Source organism: Natrix helvetica, assembly GCF_964273705.1.
Source record: "Natrix helvetica genome assembly, chromosome: 16".
NCBI lineage: Eukaryota > Metazoa > Chordata > Lepidosauria > Squamata > Natricidae > Natrix > Natrix helvetica.
In genome coordinates, this window is record NC_138563.1 from 7135863 (window position 1) to 7151606 (window position 15744).

A 15744-nucleotide genomic window follows, 5' to 3' on the forward strand; every position below is an offset into this window, starting at 1 on the left:
ACTAACCCAGATAAAACTAACCACGATTACTTGTGCCAGCACAAGTAGTCAAGAAGCAGGATTTCCTAGCGATAGTCTTTGATGTTTGAATTGTAGTAAAACAGCGCCCTCTGCTGTTCAGAGAAAGGTGGGGCAGAGAAACTCTCCAGCAGTATTCCTCTACACAAGTGTTTCTCAACCTTGGCAACTTTTGAGTTGTGTGGACTTCAACTCCCAGAATTCCGCAGCAGGCATGCACATAATCCTCAACTTACAACGGTTTCTTTAGTGGCCATTCAAAATTTACAACAGCCCTGGAAAAAGTGACTTATGATCCTTTTTCACACTTCCGACTCTTGCACCATCCCTCATGGACACACGAGATCAAAATTGAGACATTTGGCAACTGACTCATGTTTATGACGGCTGCAGTGTCCCGGGGTCACGTGATCCCATTTTGCGACCTTCTGACGAACAAAGTCAACGGGGAAGCAAGGTTCACTTTACAACCCTGTGACTCATTTATCAACTGCAGTGTGGCAAGAGAGATTGTAAAATGGGGCAAACCTCACTTAACTGTCTCACTTAGTAACACAATTGAGTGGAATTGTGGTCATAAATTGAGGACTACCTGGACTTCGACTCCCAGAATTCCCCAGCCAGATATCTGGACTTCACCTCCCATGCCCTCTGGGGAATTCTGGGAGTTGAAGTCCACCCATCTTAACGTTGCCAAGGTTTGAGAAAACCTGCCCTCCCATCATTTGGTCCAGTGAGGTTGGTTCTCTTTGCAGGTAAGAGAAAAGAATTGTGGAGAATTCGCACAGGTGGATTGTGGTGCCAATCCCCATGCCAGGCTATGCTCACCTCTTCTACTGAACAAGCCAGAATGTTCTCTCAACACAGTCAACCAAGTAAAAGTTAGTGGAGGCATTTTGCATAGCAGGCCATCCTGGCTAGAGTTAACCTTGGTTCATTGTTTAGTTTAGTTTAGTTTATTGTCATTGCACAGAGTACGATGACATTAAACACCCTCTTCAGTATACATTATAACTATCAAAATAAAAACACAAACACACATCCTTCACATGCTATATAATTGAAATTGAAAACCCGATATTGCATTAATTAGTGGCTAAGACGCTGAGCCTTTCGATCAAAAGGTCGGCAGTTCAGCAGTTCGAATCCCTAGGGCTGCATAACGGAGTGAGCTCCTGTTACTTGTCCCAGCTTCTGCCAACCTAGCAGTTTGAAAGCATGTAAAAACTGCAAGTAGAAAACTAGGGACCACCTTTGGTGGGAAGGGAACAGCGCTCCGTGTCCTTAGTCATGCCGGCCACATGACCACGGAGACCTCTTTGGACAGCACTGGCTCTTAAGCTTTGAAACGGAGATGAGCACTGCCCCCTAGAGTCGGGAACAACTATCACATATGTGCGAGGGACACCTTTACCTTTATACCATTAACATTCAATATAGTTATTGCCCTGGGATAAAAGCTGTTTTGGGGCCTATTTGTCCTTGTGTTTATTCTCCTGTACCGTCTGCCAGATGGTAATAGTTCAAAAAAAAAAAAGAGTGCCCAGGATGAGATGGATCTTTAAAGATGTTTTGAACTTTCTTAAGGCAGCGGGAGCTATAAAGCTCTTCCAAAGAGGGGAGAGGGCAACCCATGACCCTCTGGGCAGTGGCATTGACCCTCTGGAGTGCTGTCCTATCTGCCACTGTGCAATCCAGACACAGGGGCAGTAAGTTAAAATACTCTCTATGGTGCAGCGGTAGAAGGTTACCAGCAGTTTTCCACTCAGTTGTTGTTTCCTGAGAAGTCTCAGGTGGTATCATCTCTGTTGGGTCCTTTTGTTCTGCAGCATGGCCCATTTCTGGCTTCATTTGAGGCCAGAAAATGGGTTACAACTAAAAACCAGGTGAAATGTGCCATGTGAATGCTGTGTTTGAGGGGGGGAAGGAAGGGAAACAAAAATCTCTTTCCGTTTGCATTCGACTTACCCCAGATCTGTTTTTATTTCAGAAATCCAGGAGGAAGACGTACAGGCTGTGGAAGATGGGGTTTTTGATGAGAAGCTATGAGACTGCACCGGCTCGGCAGATGGCCTGGAATCCAAGCATGAGGTTAGAGTCGCAAACAATTCCTGGGTTTCTTCCCTCTCCTGCCCAAGATATTTTCTCAACTTACAGGTCGCAATTGAGCCCAATATCCCCGTTGCTAAGCAAGACAGTTGTTGAGTGAGGTTTCCCCCCCCCCCCCATTTCACCACCTTCCTTGCCATAGTTCCTAAGGGAATCGCTGCCGTTGTTAAGTTAGTAACTGGGTTGTTAAGTGAATCTGGCTTCTCAGAAGGTCGCAAAAGGGGATCGTGTGACCCTCGGACACTGCGACCGTCGTAAATATGAGTCAGTTGCCAAGCATCTGAGTTTTGATCATGTGACCATGGAGATGCTGCATTGGTTGTAAATGAAAACAATGAACATAAGTTGCTTTTTTCTTGTAACTTTGAACGGTCATTACATGAATGGTTATAAATTGAGGACTATGTGTATTTTGCTGGCCTGGCTCAAGCCCCTTCTCTGACTATTACAGCTTTTCTTCCTGTCCTTCAAGGCTATTTCCCAAACCCCTTACATCCTATTATTATAATTATTACTGCTACTGCAGATGATCCTCAACTTATGACCACGACTGAGCCTGCAATGTTTGTCACTAAGCAATGTGGTTCAGAGACTTTACGGCCTTTTTGTTGCAATTGTCGAGCGTATCGCCAGGTTGTTAAGTGAAATATGTGGTCTGTAAGGAAGTCCGGCCTCCTCATGGTCACAGGATCAAATTTTGAGTGATTTGGCAACTGGGATGTATTTACAACGTGTTGTTAGGTCCCGGGATCACATGATTGCCATTTGCAAAATTCCCAGGCAGGTGTTGTGGCCCACCAGTGGCCAGTGGAGCTGGCAGCAGATTCGGACATTGAGGAGGTTGTGGAGGAACCTAGGCCAGTCCTGGAGTCTGGGGAAGGCTCTGAGGAGGGCTCTGTGTCAGAGGGCAGAGATGGGGCCAGGGCCGCCTGACAGTTATCAGCTGCCTTCGGAGTCAGACATCAGTGAGGCAGAAGAACAGCTGGAGCCTGTTCCCAGTGTGTGCATGCGCAGAGCTGCCAGATGAAGGGAACAGCTAAAGAACAGGGGTCGACTTGGGAGTGAGGCCACAGGGGGACAGTGAATGGCCCCTCCCAGAGGGAATAAAAGTGTCAACCTCAAGGAGAGAAAGGGGAGGGGAGTTTGCAGGAGACAATTAGTTCAATTCATTACGGTGAAGATCTGTTCCTGACTTCTTGCTAAGTATTTGCTGCTACAGCGTGGAGTTTAGAAGATATCGGCCTGGCAGCTCTCCAAGCCTGATAAAGTGAAATCTCATGAAAGACTCTTGGCCAGGACTTTGCTGGAGAGAAATTCCCTTTAACATAAATAAATGGGGTTTTATTGGGACAAGGAGTCGGCTTCATGCTCTTGGGAAGCCTAGGTCAGAACAGCAGGTTCCAACAAGGAAGTCAATGGGGGAAGCTGAATTCCTTCCACAATGATGGCAAAAAGGTTGTAAAATTAGGCATGACTTAAAGACTGTGTCGCTTAGGAACCAACATTGCGGTCCCAACTGTTGTCGTAAGTCAAGGACTACCTGTAATTGGAGATCCTGAATTTCATATCTTCAACTTAACTTCTTGTGGTTTGTCTTTCACAGAAACACCTCGTCCTTCTCAGTGACCACAGCCGGTCTGCCAGTGAATCTTCGGCTCTTCTGCGTCGTTCCCCCCTCCCCGCCCCCCAAATTAAGTGGGGCGTGTCCTTCGGGGATGGGGCCTCTCCATTTTGAAAGCACTTTGGCAAGGGAAATCAGGAGAGGTTTCTGCCCCACCCCAAGGCCTTTTAGAACCGTGTGTATATTTGTACCAAGAACTGGATTTAAAGATGTAATAATAATTAGAATAAATTTGACACCTGCTACATACCTCAGGTTCCTTTTTAAATTTGGGTTTTTTTTTCTGCTTTGTGTTCCCCCATTTTAGTAGGTTTTTTTTGGCAAAAGGAAGTTTTCGCTCCTGAAAAGAAAATAAGAATGCGTTAGGCGTCATAGATTCATACAGTAGGAAAGGACTGTTGGGAGAAATGTCCTTCTGGGTTCACTTCCCAGTGGGGAAAAAGACACTGGAAACATGGTGGCTGCTCGGAAAGATGGTTTTAATGGTGGACAGGACCACATGGTTTGAGGTCCTGGGGGAAAAGGGGCAGAGATGTTGAGAGTGCCCTCATTTTATGCCCTCTCTGGGCTTTTGAATTTGAGCTTGTATTCTGATTGGTTGTCAGACTCCCATGGGGCCATGCAGGGCAACTCTGTAGGCTATCTTGAGTCCCAAGCTTGGTTGACTCTTGCAGGGTGATGATGTAATGAAAGGGCCTTGGGCAATTCCTATTATGGCTCTGCCTGAAGGAGGTAGATCTTCGTTATGTAGAATAGACTGGCCCAGGCCTTAATGGCCCATTGACAAAGGGGGGGGGGGCTGCATTATTGCCTCCCTTTTAGGGGGAAATATTCTGCCCTTTTAATATTTCCTAAAATATCTCATTTTCCTAGGAGAGGGGTAACTTCCTACAGGACAACAGAGATCATCTATTCCAAACCCCTCTCAGTGCAGAAAGCACTACATGAAACATATTTTGCAAAAGAAGGGTTGAATTAGGAAAGGGATTGCCCCTATCTAGTCATGAGGCTGGAGGTCTCTGACCCTTGACTGCTGAAAAATATGTCAGAAAATTCTATTTTTCATTTCATTTCATTTTCATTTATTAGATTTATAAACCGCCCCCTCTCCCCGAGGTGTTCCATGGTGTTTTTAAAATGTCCATTGTTCTTGAGGTCAGAGAATTGCATTATGCTAACCTAGACAAGTCTTGACCAGTGATTCTGCCAACACAGGGTCACAATTTAACCCCCCCCCCCATTCCCCATCCTGTAATGAATATGGAAAATTAATTTAGGAATTACCTGACTCCCACTATAAACTCAGCCAGTCACTAGCCGAGTTCAGTCTCCAGAGCACACAAAACCTGTAACTGGGTCAAGGAATTTGGGAATCACAGGCTCCCTACATTAGTTAGTTCCTGGAGCAAGATGACACGGGTTAACACGGGCATTTCTCAACCTTAGCCATTTTTAAGAGGGATGGACTCCAACTCCCAGAATTCTGCAGCCAGCATTCCCAAAGTGGAGATTTCTGGGAGTTGAAGCCCACAAACCTGGAATGGCCTGATTTTGAACAGGGTTTCTCAACCTTGGCAACTTTAAGAGGGGGGTGAACTTTATCTCCCAGAATTGCTGTCTGGATGGGGAATTCTGGGAGTTGAAGGCCACCCAGGGGTGGGATTCAGCCGGTTTTGACCGGTTCGGGCGAACTGGATACTAATTTTACATCTGGTTTGCCGAACCGGTAGTTGCAAGGACTGGCTGCAGTGGTAGATTCCTACCGGTTCAGGCTGGTTTGGCTAAACCAGGGGTGGTTTGGTGGCCTGGGTCGCTGGAATCGGCAGCGACCCAGGCCTGCTACGCCCCTGAACTGGTTCTCCGGGTGGTGCCATAGGCTTTTTTTTTTGCTTCCGCGCATGCGCAGAACAATTATTCTATTGCCCATGTGTGCGCAGCGCGCATCAAGCGTGCAGGGTACGCCCACAAGCAAACCGGCAGTAGTGACTGCCGGAACCCACCCGATTGACTGGCCCCAACCATCCTGCCACTTCCTTCCCAGGAGTCTCCACACGACCTGTTATGGATGCCAGGTAAGTGCAGGGCGAAAAACGGGCCTCCCGGAAGTTCCGTAAGTCCAGGAACAGGCCCATTTCCAGTCTCCAGAGCCCGGGGGAGGCCACTTTCCGCCCTCCCGGAGGCTTCAATCCCATCCCTGAACCCACCTCTTTTAAAGTTGGTAGGTTTGAGAAACGCTGCCCTAGTATGTCACTCAAATCCGAAAGTCACCTTCACACAAGACTTTCAACCCAGTTCCTGAACTAACCCGTGTATTCTTGAACTGCCGTCAAAAACCTTTCCTTAAAGTTCCAATTTAATAAGTCAGACATGTTGGTACATCTGTGGAATCCCAATTCTGGAAGTTACCTAGGATTCCACAGATGTACCAACATGCCTGACTTATTAAATTGGAACTTTAAGGAAAGGTTTGTCTTGGACTCTGATTGCTGTTTTTTTTTTTACATGTCATGCTATGCCCGGAAGAAAAATAACCCAGGTTAACTCCAATCAAGCTTAACTTGTGAATAATAATAATCTTATCCTGATTGGGACCATTGTGGTGACACATTTATTCACGGAATCCTCAGCCAAGTTGGAGAACGTACAAAAAGAGCAGTACAGGCACCCTGTTTTCCCGAAAATAAGACCTCCCTGGATAATACGCCCAGTCGGGCTTTTGAGCTGATGCGTTGTTAAGTGAATCACCACAGATGTTAAGTTAGTAACATGGTTGTTCAATGAATCTGGCTACCCTGTTGAGTTTGTTCGTCAGAAGTTTACAAAAAGCGATCACGTGACCCCGGGACACGGCAACCGTCATAAATATGGTCTGAATTTTGATCATGTGACCACGTGGAGGTTACAACAATCATAAGTGTGAAAAACGGCCATGAGTTACTTTTTTTTCCGGTGTGGGTCGTAAATTGGAGCGGTCAGTAAACGAACGGTTGTAAGTCGAGAACTTCCTGTAGATTCTTCCCTCATCCTGTAATTTTGCTCAGGTTTAGCCAAGGTGGCCGAAATGGGAGGATGGAATTGAAAATTAAGCTGGCATTGATTTTCCTTCTGCAAGTTGACAGATATGCTTCCTAATCGCTATTCCTCATGTCAATACTGATGTCACACCGTCCTCTGCTCCTGGCAACGCTCCTCAGACCGCATTTCTCCCTTTTGCGCCTTCTTCAATCTTGCCGCAGCAAAGTTCTTTGTTTATGCTCAGAAGACGCACAAACATCCCGGCAACCTCAGCGTTCCTGGGTTGCTTTGAAAAGAGAAGGATGGCTTGTGGCCCGCCAGTGGCCAACGGAGCTGGCAGCAAATTCAGACAGTGAGGAGGTTGGGGAGGAACATGGGCCAGTCCTGGAGTCTGGGGAAGGCTCTGATGAGGCCTCTGTGTCAGAGGCAGAGAGAGGGCCAGGGCCCTCCGACAGTTATCAGCTGCCTTCAGAGTCAGACATCAGTGAGGCAGAAGAACAGATGGAGCCTGTTCCCAGTGTGCGCATGTGCAGAGCTGCCAGACGAAGGGAACAGCTAAAGAACAGGGGTCGACTTGGGAGTAAAGCCACAGGTGGACAGTGAATGGCGCCTCCCAGAGGAAATAAAAGAGGAGCGAAAGGGGAGTGGAGTTTGCAGGAGACAATTAGTTCTCTTAATTGGTTTGTGACTCTCTGAGACTCCTGGCCAAGTTTTGCAGATATCAGCCTGGCAGCTCTCCAAGCCAGATAAGGTCTGTGACTGTAAATCCTCCTTTGAAAGACATTGAATCATGCCGACCATATGATCACAGAGACATCTTAGGACAGCGCTGGCTCTTCGGCTTTGAAACAGAGATGGTCACTGCCCCCTAGAGTCGGGAATGGCTAGCACATATGTGCAAGGGGAACCTTTACCTTTAGATGCTATATTTCAATTTTAGAGGTTATCTCAATCCGAATAGGCTTTTGGTAATATGCACTGAATTTACTCCCTTTTATAATAACTTGCGGCTGTATTGACTTTGGGTCTTGTGATTAATATTCTCTGTAGAGCTTAAAACCAATTTTCAGCCTTTTTAAGATAATGTATTCAGTTCATCATAATTAACTAAGGTTACCCTGGACAGTTCTAATCCGTGTGACCTTTCAAAACCCCTTGTCTATTCTCGGGCTTTTAATTTTTGTTTCTTCTTTAACAGTTATCTACCTTCTTTAAAGACGTTTAATGAAAATATGAAAGAAGACAAGAAGGCAAAGCTCTATTTAAAAATAAAAAGCTCAGGAAAGAGAATTATGAAAAATATTGATTAGGGCTGCTGAATGGCTCCGGTGATAAGAGGAAGGCAACTGTCAGCTGGAGCTCTGTGGTTGCCGTCTTTACAAGTTAACTGGATGAGGGAAAGATGAAATAAGACATGTTTTTTTCTAAGGGTGTCGTTGATGCTTGGGAGGCAGAAGTCTCTGGGCAAATCCACCTCCCCCAAGATGATCCCTGGCCCTAACCTTCTGGCCCAAAGCCCCAGAGGCAATCCAGTGAGATCCACTCTCAATTCTAGGCTGCATTAAAAGAGAATCAAGACCACGTGAAGTATTACTACTGCTTTGCAAAGCCTTAATAAGACCACACACTTGGATTATTGCGTCCAATTTTAGTCACCACAATACACCAAAAATGTTGAGACTTTGGAAAGAGTGCAGAGAAGGGCAAAAAAGAGGATAAGGGGGCTGGAGGCTAAAACATATCAAGAACTGTTGCTGGAATTGGGTATGTCTAGTGTAACGAAAGGAAGGACTTGGGGGGAAATGACAGCAGTCTTCCAGCATTTGAGGGACTGCCACAAAAAAGAAGGGGGGGGGGTCAACTTATTCTCCAAAGCACCCGAAGGCAGGACAAGAAGCAACGGATGGAAGGTAATCAAGGAGAGAAGCAACCTGGAATTAAGGAGAAATTTCCTGACAGGGAGAACAATTAATCAGTGGAACAACTTGCCTCCAGAAGTTGTGGGTGCTTCATCACTGGAGGCTTTTAAGAAGAGACTGGATAGACATTTGTCTGGAATGGTCTAGGGCCGTGATGGTGAATCACCAGAGGTGGCACACAGAGCTCTCTCTGTGGGCACGCACACCCTCGCCAGCTGTTCTTCTGGTTTCCGGCCTGCACATGTGTGCCGGACAGCTGGTCTTTGTGGGTGCTAGAGTACCGGAAAACAGCCCAAAATACAGCCTGAAAACAGCCCCAAATGCCCCCAAAACAGCGCGCGCCAGCCTACAGGCTTTTGGGTTTCCGGTCCTCTGGCATGCACGAAGACCAGATGGCCGGCGCGTACTGGAAACCGGAAGTCCAGCTGTCAGGCACGCACATGTGCACCAACCAGCTGGTCTTTGGCTTTCCAGCGCACATGCATGTGCATTCCAATTTGGTGCCAAAAAGATTTGCCATGACTGGTCTAGGGTCTCCTACTCAAGCATGGAGTTTGACCATAAGACCTCCAAGGTCCCTTCCAGCTCTGTTATTCTACGTTCACTCGAGACCAGATTTTTAACCATTTTGTTCAGTGGCCGTTAAAATTCACAACAGCATTGAGAAAAGTGATTCACACTTACGGCTATCATAGCATCCACTAGCCAGTGGGTCAAAATTTAGGTGCTTTGGCAAGCAGGGTTTATCTACAATGGTTGCAGCGTACTGGATCATCTGATTTGCCCTTTGCAACCTTAACTCACCGGCTTCCAACAAGCAAAGTCAATGAGGGAAGCTGGATTTGTTTAATGACCCTGTGATTCACATAACAACTGCAGTTGCCAAGTGCCCAAATTGTGATCGCCTCACTGCAGGAATAGGATGATGGCGGTCGTAAGTTTGAATTTAGGTCGTAATTGACTCTTTCAGAGGCCGTTGTTAATTTGAGCCATCATTAAGTGAACGGGTATAAGTCAAGGACTACCTGTTTTAAAAACTGGTTTAGTTTGGTGGGTTCCTCTTTGGTCTCTAACCTGACGCCTCTGGATTGCGGGACTACAAATCCCAGCACCCCCAGCCACGAGCAAAAAAACAAAACAAAAAACAAAAACCCTGCAAGGTGCAGTTTAACTCTTTTTGACCAACAGTTCTTCCTTCCACTAAGAGTTAAACATAAATCTGGATAGTAAAAATACACAGCTAGTCCTCGACCTGCAGCAATTCATTTAGTGACCGTTTGAAGTTACAACAGCTCTGAAAAAAGCGACTTATGACCATTTTTCACACTTGCGACCACTGCAGCAACCTCAAGGTCACGTGCTGAAAATTCAACTAACTCATATTTATGATGGTTGACGTGTCCTGGGGTCACGTGATTTTCTCTTTTGCGACCTTCTGACAGGCAAAATCAATGGGGAAGCCAGATTCGCTGAACAATCATGTTAATAACAAGAAATGGGACAAAATTCAGATAAATGTCTCACTTTAGCAACAGAAATTTTGGGCTCACATATTTTGGTTCTAAGTTGAGGACTACCTATAATCAATAAAAAGCCATAAATCCCTCACTGGGTGATCCAAGATCATAGAATCAATCATCAATCATCTTGAAAGCCCTCCTGAAATTCATAATTCAACCAATCGTGGTTTATTAGATTATTTTAATTGCCTGGATTGCACACTTGACTAAACCCAAAATCTAATTAAATGTGGCTGTGCTCAGAAAACAAACAGACCACAAATGAGTCAACTTCTGGTTTAATGTGTGAGTCTTGCTCATGCAGGGATCAGGTTTAGGCTTAGCTTAACATGTCACGTGAACTGAGCCAACGAGACATAAACTGGGTTTCCATCACATGATAAACGAGCAATTTGCTCGTTCCATTTTCTGTATCTTGCATGAATATTTCAGCCTAAGGGAGGCTTCGAGTCCTTTTTTCACTCCCTTGCAGCTTCAAATTTTATGGCACAAATGCAGAAGGAAAAAAAAAAACCTCCAGGAATCGAAGAGAAAAAGGCCACAGTTATATAGAATAATTTATTTGTGGGCAAATAATTACTCATTGATAACTAATGCATAAAACTCCACTCGTGCATTTTATAAGTTTGAATAATCTCAGTGTAATTTCAGCTTGGTTGCATTTTTAATAAAAGGGCATAAAACACCCATTAAACTATCCTCCACCCCTTTGCTTTCTCTCAACAGCCTTTTATTATTTTGAGAACAATAATTGCAACCATTAAAGGCTAAATATTTAAATGCCCTTTGAATGCCTTTTTTAAAAAGGGATATGTGGGTTTTTTTCTTTAAAAAAAAAAGACACTTTGCGTGCCCTGCAATTTCATATCCTTTAGGTGCCCATTTGCAGCTTGTGAGCCTAGTTATGCCTAAGGTAAAGGTTCCCCATGCACATCTGTGCTAGTCGTTCCTGACTCTAGGGGGCACTGCTCATCTCCGTTTCAAAGCCGAAGAGCCAGCGCTGTTCAAAGACGTCTCCGTGGTCATGTGGCCAGCATGACTCAATGGTGGTTGCTATTTTTCTACTTGCATTTTTACGTGCTTTCAAACTGCTAGGTTGGCAGAAGCTTGAAATGGTCATTAAATGAATGGTCATAAGTCGAGGACTTCCTGTATCTCAGATACAAGGCATGGGCAGAACGGTTCAAGTTGCATTACAGGAAGGGGAATGTGTGTCCAGCAGGCTGAGGGAACAGCTGGTTCTGGTTGCAAGAGACACAGAACCGGATGTGAAGTGGTATTGAATTGGTATAGGGTTCCCTGCCTGAGCAGGTGGTTGGACTAGAAGACCTCCAAGGCCCCTTCCAGATCTAGCCCATGTTACTCCCCAATCTCCTCGCTGTCGGACTCTGCTGCTAGCTCCACAGGCTGCACAACACTCACATTACAAAGGATACAGCAAGGATATAGCGCTTGGCTACAGTGCAATCAATGACCAAATAATATCAATTAAACTTCATGGACCCCTCTTTAATACGACAATCGCCCAAATGTACGCTTCAACCACTGAAGCAAGGAAAGAGGCAGTCCATGAGTTTTACGATGAACTTAAATCTTAAAACTGACAGAACGTGCAAGCAAGACGTGGCGCTTGTGATTTGAAGCCGAAATGCCAACGTTGAAAATATGAAGAAGGGAAGTGTAATTGGATCGTATGGATTCAGAAACTGAAATGAAGCAGGAGGATGACTTCTTTCTGCCACCCCAATAATTTATTCATAGCGGACACTGTCTTCAAACAACTAAAAGGACAGTGGTATACATAGACGTCGCCGGATGGAGTACCTAGAAATTAAATTGAGTCTATTATTGTTCAGAGGAGGTGGGGAAGTTCAATTATAGGATCAAAGAGCTGGCCAGGTGCTGAATCTGGATCAGAGAATAATCAAATAACAGAGTTGGAAGGGGCTTTGGAGGTTTTCTAGTCCAACCCCCTTCTCAGGCAGGAAACCCTATACCAGGGGTGTCAAACTCAAGGCCCACGGGCTGGATGTGGCCCGTAATGTGGTCGGATCGAGTCCACAGGGCCATCCTGGAAAATATAAGGGGCTGGCCAGTGTAGCTTTGGCCCAGTCTACCCAATGCAAAGAGGAAAGATGCCAGCAGTTTGGGGAGTAACGTCAAGAGCCAAGAAGCAGTACTACACCAACACCTGTAAAGGCCCGGAGGATGGAAACAGACATGGAAAAACAAGAAAAATCCTTCGAAAGATCTATGAGCTCAGCAATTCCCAAGTGCCTGAATTGATCACCTGACCAAGGGGATGCCTGCAATGGCCATGAAGTGTGAAAAACGATCATAAGTCACTTTTTTTCTGTGCTGTTGTAACTTTGGACTGCCACAAAACAAAAGGTTATAACTAGAGGACTACTTTATAGAAAGGCCTTTGATTGGGTCAATCACATCCAACTCTGGCGTGTGCTCAGAAAAATGAGAATCTCTGAACATAGCTATAGAAATTGAAGGAATGAATGAGCCAATAAACAAACTAACAAACAAATGAATAAATGAATGAAGTCTTATTGTCTTCATGAGAAACTTATAAATAGGCAGGAAAACCAGAGCCTCTGTGAAACACAGAGGCTCCAAGTTGGCAAAGGAGTGTGACAGGGATGTATTTCCTCCCCTTATTTATTCAACCTTTATGCTGAATAGATATTAAAAGAAGCAGGATGGGAAGGAGATAAGCAGGGTTTTAGGACTGGAGGAAAGGACATCAATAACCTGCAAGATGCTGATAACACTACCCCGATAGCCAAAAATGCAAAGGACCTCCAAGCCATAGTAATAAAAGGAGCCCAGTGGGAAAAAAAATAGGACTAATATTAAATTTAAAGAAGAGCAAACTAAGGGCAAAAGAGAGAAAAGCCAGAATTGGCAGTGAAGATCTCAAAGTGGTGAATAACTTTGTCTTTCAGGATCAATCCTCATCAGTGAAGGAACAAGGAGTCAACTCAAGGGATATACCACAGAGTAGAATTTAGCAGTGGAAAAGATATTCTATGGCAAAATGTATCTCTATAGTGAAGGAACTTAGCACCTACCCCTATACTAGAAAAATGAAACATCATAGGAAATATTAAAAAGGCAGAATATTATACTTCCCTGGATGAGAAAGGGAGAAACATGTTTTAGGTAGGAAAGAGACTCACATTTAATAGCCCTCCCACCTTTATCAATTAAGGCCTGAGCCAGTCTATTCTACATAATCCCAATTGTCATTGTAACATGCTAGGTGTTTCTGTAAAGAACAGAACTGTGCAAAGGATGAAGATGGCTGGGGAATTTTGGGAGTGGAAGTCCACCTATTTTAAAGCCTGCTAGGCAGGGGAATTCTTGAGTTGAATCCACACCTCTTAAAGCATGCTGGCTGGGGAATTCTGGGAGTTGAATCCACCTATTTTAAAGCTGTCAATGTTGAGAAACACTGTCATAATGGATACGATATATTACCCTGCCAGGATTGCTCATTTAGCAACACGTGTGTGTGTGTTTGTTTGGGGGTCTCCAGTCCAGTTGGGAAGGGGGCACACTCTCAGCCGTTCACCTGGAACATCAAAGCGGAGGCCCAATTTCCCGTATTTTCCTCTCGTAACTTTTTAGTCCAATGAATATTGATGGCTTGCTTATCGCCGTGCCTCATTCCCCACCTCAAATAAGCTTTTTTTATTTGTTAGAGTCAAGGGATCAAACCAGCTTTATGCAAACAGCTCTTGAAGGAAGAGGGAACCAGAGGTCTGTTTTGCAACCAGGAGCTGCATAATGTTTGCTTAGTCACTATCCTTGTTAGGTTAAGAAGAAAGAGGGGAGGAAATCAGAACGGTCCACAAGAAAGATCTTACGGGTTGTGTTTGGTTTGATCAAAACACACACACACGTCAATAAACACTGAAAAAGATTGATTTCTTTTTTTCTTTTTATAACACTGAAGTTTTCCTGGCTGGCCAGGTTTCCCAGGATATTATTCCTGGGAGGATTTTCTCTCCGGCATCGTCTCCCTTTGGGATTGAATGGAAATAGAGGGAGGTAGAAGAAACAAAGCATCTACATCTACATCTACATCTCTCTCTCTCTCTGTCTGTCTCTCTCTCTTTCTGTCTCTGTGTGTGTCTCTCTCTCTCTCTTTTCCTTTCTCATTCTCTCTCTTTCATTCTTTCTCTCTCTCTCTTTCTCTCTCTCTCTCTCTCTCTCTCTCTCTCATTCTCTCTCTCTCCCTCACAACAGAGTTGTGCAAATATTTTTCTGTCCGATAAACCCGCAAGATTTGTTTCTCTCGCCATGTACATGTATACATCTGAACCAGACTGTTGTTCCTCCGTGTCATATAATATATGTGGGTATATAGGAGCGGTGCAATGGCCTAGAGGTGGCGCTCTCACCTCACAATCAGAAGGCTGTGAGTTCGATCCTAGGTAGAGGCAGATATTTCTCTCTCTGCATGCACACAATGTGAATATATCTGCTGAACAAAACTCCACATTGGCAACAGGAAGGGCATCCGGTCATTAAACACACATTAAGCACCATTCAGTTGCCCAGACTCCACACCACAAGGGATTATGGGGGTATTAAAAGATGATGATGCATAATTTTGTATTTATTTATTTATTTAGTCATGTTTATGTAGTGTATATTGGAGGTAGTGACACTTTGAGAGCTGTATGCAACAAAGTTTCATTTTAATATATGCCGATTAGCGTACAAAGTGACAATAAAAGTTGTTTGAAGTCTAAGACTTTTCTGTTGTTTTTGTAGCCTCCCTGGCCTTTTAAAAGGAAGTACTAGCAGTATTTATTCTATTCTAGTATCTACTGTATTTTTTGGAGTATAAGACGCACCAATGTTTTGAAGAGGCATTTTTGTTTAAAAAAGTAGGTAGATAGATAGAGGGAGAGAGAGGGAGAGAGAGAAATACAGTAGGGAGGGAGAGAGAGTAGTTAGATAGGTAGATAAAGGGAGAGAGAGAGAAATAGAGAGAGAGAAAGAGAAATACAGTAGGTGAGTAAGGAGAGAGAGAGAGTAGTTAGATAGGTAGATAAAGGGAGAGAGAGAGAAATAGAGAGAGAGAGAAATACAGTAGGTAGGTAGGGAGAGAGAGAGTAGTTAGATAGGTAGGTAGGTAGAGGGATAGAGAGAGAGAGAAATACAGTAGATAGGTAGGGAGAGAAAGAGTAGGTAGGTAGGTATGTAGATAAAGGGATAGAGAGAGCAAGAGAAAGAGAGAGAAATACAGTAGGGAGGGAGAGAGAGAGAGTAGTTAGATAGGTAGATAAAGAGAGAGAGAGAGAGAGAAATAGAGAGAGATAGAAAGAGAAATACAGTAGATAGGTAGGGGGAGAGAGAGTAGGTAGTTGGTAGGTAGGTAAAGGGAGAGAGAGAGAGAAATATATATAGAGAGAAATACAGTAGGGAGGGAGAGAGAGAGAGAGTAGTTAGATAGGTAGATAAAGGGAGAGAGAGAAATAGAGAGAAAGGGAAATACAGTAGGTAGGTAGGGGGAGAG

At 44.6% G+C, this 15744-nt stretch overlaps 1 protein-coding gene and 1 long non-coding RNA gene across 5 annotated transcripts in view; one reads left to right on the forward strand and one right to left on the reverse strand.

The window, feature by feature from the left end:
- Nucleotides 1-3991, forward strand: part of RASGRP2 (RAS guanyl releasing protein 2) — a 61102-nt gene extending 57111 nt beyond the window's left edge. For all 4 annotated transcript variants that reach the window (XM_081968533.1, XM_081968534.1, XM_081968532.1 and 1 more), the window contains 2 exons: nt 2009-2109; nt 3731-3991. In XM_081968533.1, the coding sequence (XP_081824659.1) occupies nt 2009-2067 (59 nt within the window). In that variant the 3' untranslated portion in view covers nt 2068-2109; nt 3731-3991. The remainder of the gene's footprint in view (nt 1-2008; nt 2110-3730) is intronic.
- The window catches only part of LOC309400206, a 66054-nt gene that overhangs the window by 49020 nt on the left and 1290 nt on the right, over nt 1-15744 (reverse strand). Inside the window, exon 2 of the long non-coding RNA XR_014176629.1 lies at nt 3999-4088. This is a non-coding gene — a long non-coding RNA (uncharacterized lncRNA). The remainder of the gene's footprint in view (nt 1-3998; nt 4089-15744) is intronic.